The sequence below is a fragment of the Nilaparvata lugens genome, chromosome 10 (assembly GCF_014356525.2).
Source record: "Nilaparvata lugens isolate BPH chromosome 10, ASM1435652v1, whole genome shotgun sequence".
NCBI classification, from domain to species: domain Eukaryota; kingdom Metazoa; phylum Arthropoda; class Insecta; order Hemiptera; family Delphacidae; genus Nilaparvata; species Nilaparvata lugens.
This window is the reverse complement of record NC_052513.1, coordinates 9,544,323-9,550,087: the sequence shown is the minus strand read 5'-3', so window position 1 is coordinate 9,550,087 and position 5,765 is coordinate 9,544,323. Positions and strand designations below refer to the sequence as shown.

At 34.3% G+C, this 5,765-nt stretch overlaps 1 protein-coding gene across 1 annotated transcript; it reads left to right on the top strand.

The window, feature by feature from the left end:
• Positions 1–1,151: 1,151 nt before the first annotated feature.
• On the top strand, positions 1,152–3,626 carry LOC120353259 (piggyBac transposable element-derived protein 4-like). The gene is made up of 2 exons (XM_039436242.1): positions 1,152–2,696; positions 2,808–3,626. The coding sequence occupies exons 1-2, from the start codon at positions 1,447–1,449 to the stop codon at positions 3,355–3,357; spliced, it is 1,800 nt and encodes a 599-aa protein (XP_039292176.1). The 5' UTR covers positions 1,152–1,446; the 3' UTR covers positions 3,358–3,626.
• Positions 3,627–5,765: the final 2,139 nt, after the last annotated feature.

The window sequence follows — 5,765 nt, the reverse complement described above, 5'->3', positions numbered from 1 at the left end:
TTGTCTGCACTGTAACCTAACCATGAAGACTTACTTATGTTTTGTTCTGCTTTGCGATGATTGCGTTGTACTGTATGTCCATTACTGATGTTCTTATAAATTACTATTGATTCTAATAAATGAAGTTTAATAATGATTTGTGTGTGCTGACTAACTACCAGAACTGACTTAACAATTTGGCGACAAGGATGGGATTCATTACAGCTGGAATATATTGAAAATGTTGTTTCACAAACAGGAAAGTGCTGAGCCGAGTAGACCTTTACAACAAGCAACGATGAATGTGTTCATACCAAATTTTGAACATTTTAACAGTGAGCTAGAGCCGTTCGACTCGTATTTAGAACGTTTTGAGTGCCATACTGAGGTATACAATCTTGATGATGGAAAGAAGGTACGTTTTCTAATAACTTGCATTGGACCTGAACTATACACAAAACTGCGAACTGTAGCGTGGCCACAAAAACCCACGGAATTGAAATTTACTGAAATCATTAATTTACTAAAACCATTTTTATCAGCCCTCCTGAGCGCTATTCCCCTTAGTGTTCATTACGGGGGGAGGTGTCATATATTATTATCATTTTATATTGTATTTTATATTATTTAATTTAGTAATGTTGGCAGCCTGATTTTGCGCGCCTTTTGTCTGCACTGTAACCTAACCATGAAGACTTACTTATGTTTTGTTCTGCTTTGAGATGATTGCGTTGTACTGTATGTCCATTACTGATGTTCTTATAAATTACTATTGATTCTAATAAATGAAGTTTAATAATGATTTGTGTGTGCTGACTAACTACCAGAACCGACTTAACAACTAACAATTATTATTATTATTATTATTATTATTATTATTATTATTATTATTTATTTACAATGCAAATGACACTGATGTAATAACATTGGAAGATAAAATAATAAGGTAGTCCTTGTGCTATTTTTCTTCCAAATTTATGTGACAAAGTCCAAGATAAGGTTAGAATTTCACATGTACAATTTTTATGAAATTTTAGTCCAAAATGAACATTAAAACTATGAATTTTGAATTTAGATGGTTAGAAGTGTTTGAATTAGATGGTTTGAATTATTAAATTGATTAGAAATATTCCACTCAATTACCACTTTTAACGAATAATATTGAGTTATTTAACCCTGGAACCCTACACTGGGGTACTGAGTGCCCCAGGGAATTTTGTTTTTGCTGTAACTCGGTGTTGGCAACCCTGACGGCGCTCACCTGCCATGACTTTTCATTGGCCTTGACAGTCAATCAGTGGCTGTTGTTGTCGCACACGTAGCGTATCAGGCTTGAGCTGTAAACTGGTTTTGGGGCACCCAGTACCCCAGTGTAGGGTTAATGCAAGTTTTTTGTGGTGTGTTTACATTTTCAATTGTGGCTTAATTTTTTTATTACTTGTGTTATTTGTGTTCGTTTTGGTAGCTATGGATAAAAAACTCACAGACGATGAAATTTTAGCAGAGTTATTTAGGTCTAAGTCAGATTTAATTTATAATGAAACAAATATCACTGATAACTTTGAAGATGTATCTGATGGTGAGGGGGGAACTGATGTTGTTGAAGACGATGATGTCCTTCCGGATGTTTTTTCCCCTGATGCATCTGAAGACGAATATATACCTCCTTCTAGTGAAGAAGATACAGATGATGAAACCCAAAGACCAAGTAAAAAACAAAGAATAAATGAGGCAGACTTACAACCTGGAACTTCTACTGCAGAACAAGGTGAAGAAGAGGAGAAAGAAAGTGAAGAAAATGAAAGAGAAGAAGAAGGTAGTCAAGGTGAGGATACAATGCAAAACTTACCTGATTATATTATTAGGCCTAAAAAAAAACAACTGGTAGGCAAAAATAAGTATAGATGGTCAACCAAACCTCCAAAAAGAGCTGGTCGAACCCCTCGACGAAACATAATTTTCATGAGATCCCGACCTGCTGGAGCTGCTCGGGGTGTTACGAATGCTGAAAATCTGTTTTCCTTATTTGTAAATGAAACCATAATCGATGCAATTGTAAAGTACACAAATCAAGAGATTTTAATTCAAAAAGTAAACTACAATGATTCAACTTTTACCAAAGAGACTACTAATAAAGAAGTTAGAGCCTTACTCGGACTCTTGATTTATTTTGGAGCATTAAATCACAACCACACGTCTACAAAAGTTCTTTGGCACGAAAGTAGGGGCCTTCGCATCACCAGAACTGTAATGCCCTTAGCAAGATTTGAGTTTTTAATCAACACATTACGATTTGATGACAAGTTAACGCGAGACGCTCGAAAGGAAATTGACGCCCTTGCACCAATTCGAGAGGTATGGGATAAGTTTATTGAACATTGTAAGGAGTATTACATCCCTGGACCGTACTGTTGTATTGATGAACAGCTCCTGGCTTTTCGAGGGAATTCACGGTTCCGTATGTATATCCCAAATAAACCAGCAAAATATGGTTTGAAGTTGGTCATGCTCTGCAACTCTAATGGTTATTTGATCAATGCCATCCCATACACTGGGAAAAAAATGAATACAGGAGGACAACCACAAGCTGCATTTTTTGTGGAAAAATTATCAGAAACCATTCAAGGCAGTAATAGAAATATTACTGTTGATAATTGGTTCAGTTCAGTCCCTCTATTCAACGACATGCTGAGTAAATACAACTTGACCATGGTGGGAACGCTGCGCAAAAATAAGCCTCACATACCTCAAGAAGTGTTGCAGCGCAGACCAGAAGGAACAATAATGTTTGCTTTTGACAGAGAGTTGACATTGGTGTCCTTTACACCAAAAAAAAATAAGAATGTACTTCTACTATCAAACATGCACCAGGGATACTCCATGCAACAGAACTCAAAGCTGCCAGAAATAATTCACTTTTATAACAATACCAAAGGCGGAGTGGATTTGTTGGATCAAATGTCTGCTCAGTATTCCTGTAGTAGGAAAACAAGAAGATGGCCTGTGTGTCTCTTTTATGGCATCTTGAATAGTGCCTGTGTTAATTCTTACATCATCTACAAGGAGAACACTTTTCTGAACAAGCAAACTCCACAACCAAGAGTAGAGTTTTTATTTACCCTGGCAGAAGGTCTGATGAAGCCTTGGTTAGAGGAAAGACTACAAACACCAACACTGCGTAGAGGAATTCGCCTTGCGATTGCCGAACAACTTGGTATCGATGAGCCCAGACACGCAGAGAACGACAACCGACGTGCCGGAAGGTGTTGCATCTGCCCCCGTTCCAGAGATGTCAAAACCACTATAAAGTGTATTGAGTGCAAAATGTTTGTATGTAAAAGTCATTCCCTATCTATCTGTGCTAATTGCAGGGAATAAAGTGTGTGAACATGACTTAAAACTAAAACCATACAAAAGTATCCAAGAAAATGTAAGTTTTTCAATTTTCTTTTTTTATGAGTAAAATAAATGTCAGATATGTCTTTAAATTGTTATTAAGGAAATAAACATAAACCAAACAAATTGTTAGTTGAGGTTTTTTAATAAAATTTAAGTTTTTAAAACAAAATGTTGAGTTTTTGTTTTTGGGGAACCCAGTACCCCAGAGTAGGGTTCGTGTTTCTAGAAAGTAAGTGTAGGATTTCAGGGTTAAGAAAATTTGGAACCATTTGAGAAACACAAACTTGTAAACACTGATTGAGAAGAATATGTTTTGGAAATAATGAATGCTGCATGACTGAGCACATAGAAGTTCGTATTCAGATGTAAATGAAAATATTGATAGTCAGATAAATTTCATGATTCACCAAATAAGTAAATGTGACATGGATACATTGACTTTTTGGCGGTACAAAGTTCGCCAGGTAAGCTAGTTGTAAATAAAGCTTTATTATTATTAGTCAACACTGAAAAAGACAGGCTCAATCACCAGGAATACTATACATTCTATGGAGGACCAGTAAGCCAATAATTTTGAGTAGATCAATCACTTCATTATGGACACTGGATACATTATGGACAATCAATATGTATGAAATTTATTAGCTACAAAATGAAAAACTTGATTGAAGTGACCCAGACTACTACAATATAAATAACCATCTAGATCAAATATAAGAAATTACTCACATCTCTCATCAACTCGTACTTTTTGTTCACAAAATATTAACACAAAGATATAAGTTATATTGAATGAACTCATGGCTAATAGTACTCAAGTTTGTCTTTTTCTGGCCGTGCTACAAATAAATGTAGGTTTATGTTTGACATCTTGTTTTTATAATCTTGTTGTCTATTAAGAAATTTTTCAATGTTGAAAATCAATGTTGAATGTTGGAAGAAAGAAGTTAAAAAGTGTCGGAGGAATAGTGGGAAAGAGTATTCCAACTACAAAAACCAGATAATACCTGAGAAAAGGCCTTCTACTGAGGTAAGTGGAAAAACGTTTCTTGTCCTTTCAGGCTAGAATAACAAGGCTTCATTGTTTGTTGCATTCTACAGCCACATTCCATTATTTGTTATACCTAGATATATTCTCCGTCAATTGTATTTTGCATTTTTTCACTCAAAACTAGATTATGGATTATCTTGCTGGATGTCAACATATGCTTGTCACTATAATCCAGTTGTAATTCTACAGAAAGCCATAATACGCATCATTTGTGGTGTTAAAAGAAGGATTCACTCGTTCCCTTATTTCAAAATTTTGCAAGTTCTGCCCTTGAGAAGCATGTATGTGTTCAAGGTGCTGTCGTTGTTCTTTAAAATGAGTGGGAACCGAAATATGGGGATTGCGCCTGAAACTCATCCAATGGGTGAAGTGGTAACACGGCAAAGAACAAGAGAGTTGCTAGCAACACCAAGGCCTTATTGTACCAGTATAAAAAGAGTTTTGTATTTTTAGGATGCAAATATTACAACTTGCTCCCTACTGACATAAGGAGAATCATTCTTTGACACAATTCAAAGTGAAAGTAAAGAAAGGCTTTTGAGTTTGTCATTTGAAGATTAATGATGTTTATAGAACTATAATACTTTTATTTTTTACCTTTATTAATTTATTTTTATTTGTTGTACTCATTGATGAGTTCTACGACTTTGTCTATAATTAAACACCATCTCAGTGGTGTTGATGAACTTAAATATTTTTGTGTACTCATCAATTAGGGTTTTTTTTTATATATACAACCTTGTCTTTAATTTGATATTATTATTATTGCAATTTTTCACAATTTTGTCTGTACTGTGATACTGTTGTTTTAATGTCTTACTTCTAAGTGAGAAATTTATTTTTCCTTGTTGACAGTCTGTGTGTTATTTTTAAAGCTAGTGTTTATCATTTTTTGCTTTTCTCTTCATAATGTCATCTATACTTGAGCAATCTAAGCCTTGTTTTATTACCATGGAATGAATAGTTTAATCAAGAATTAGTTGTTGGTTGTGACTATTTATTATTGAATTGTATGGTAAAGCTCAAATTGATTCCCATATGCATGTGTGAGAGTGTGTGTGTCTGCGTGTGTGAAAGTACATTTTGATAAAAATTAGCAGTGTTGTCAGCTCCTACTAACGGGCAAAAGACTTTGTTCTTTTTTGTTAGTAGTAATTTTATTTTGCTCTGTGAAAATCATGTTTGTTTTTTTCATTTTCTCTTATTATATGGTATATATTTTTTAGTTTTAAATTACAGTATGTTATTATACTCAAGAGAAGAACTTGTACTATAATTGTTTTGATGCAAAATAAAAAATTATTTGATTTGATTTGTTATTCAAACAAATAATAAT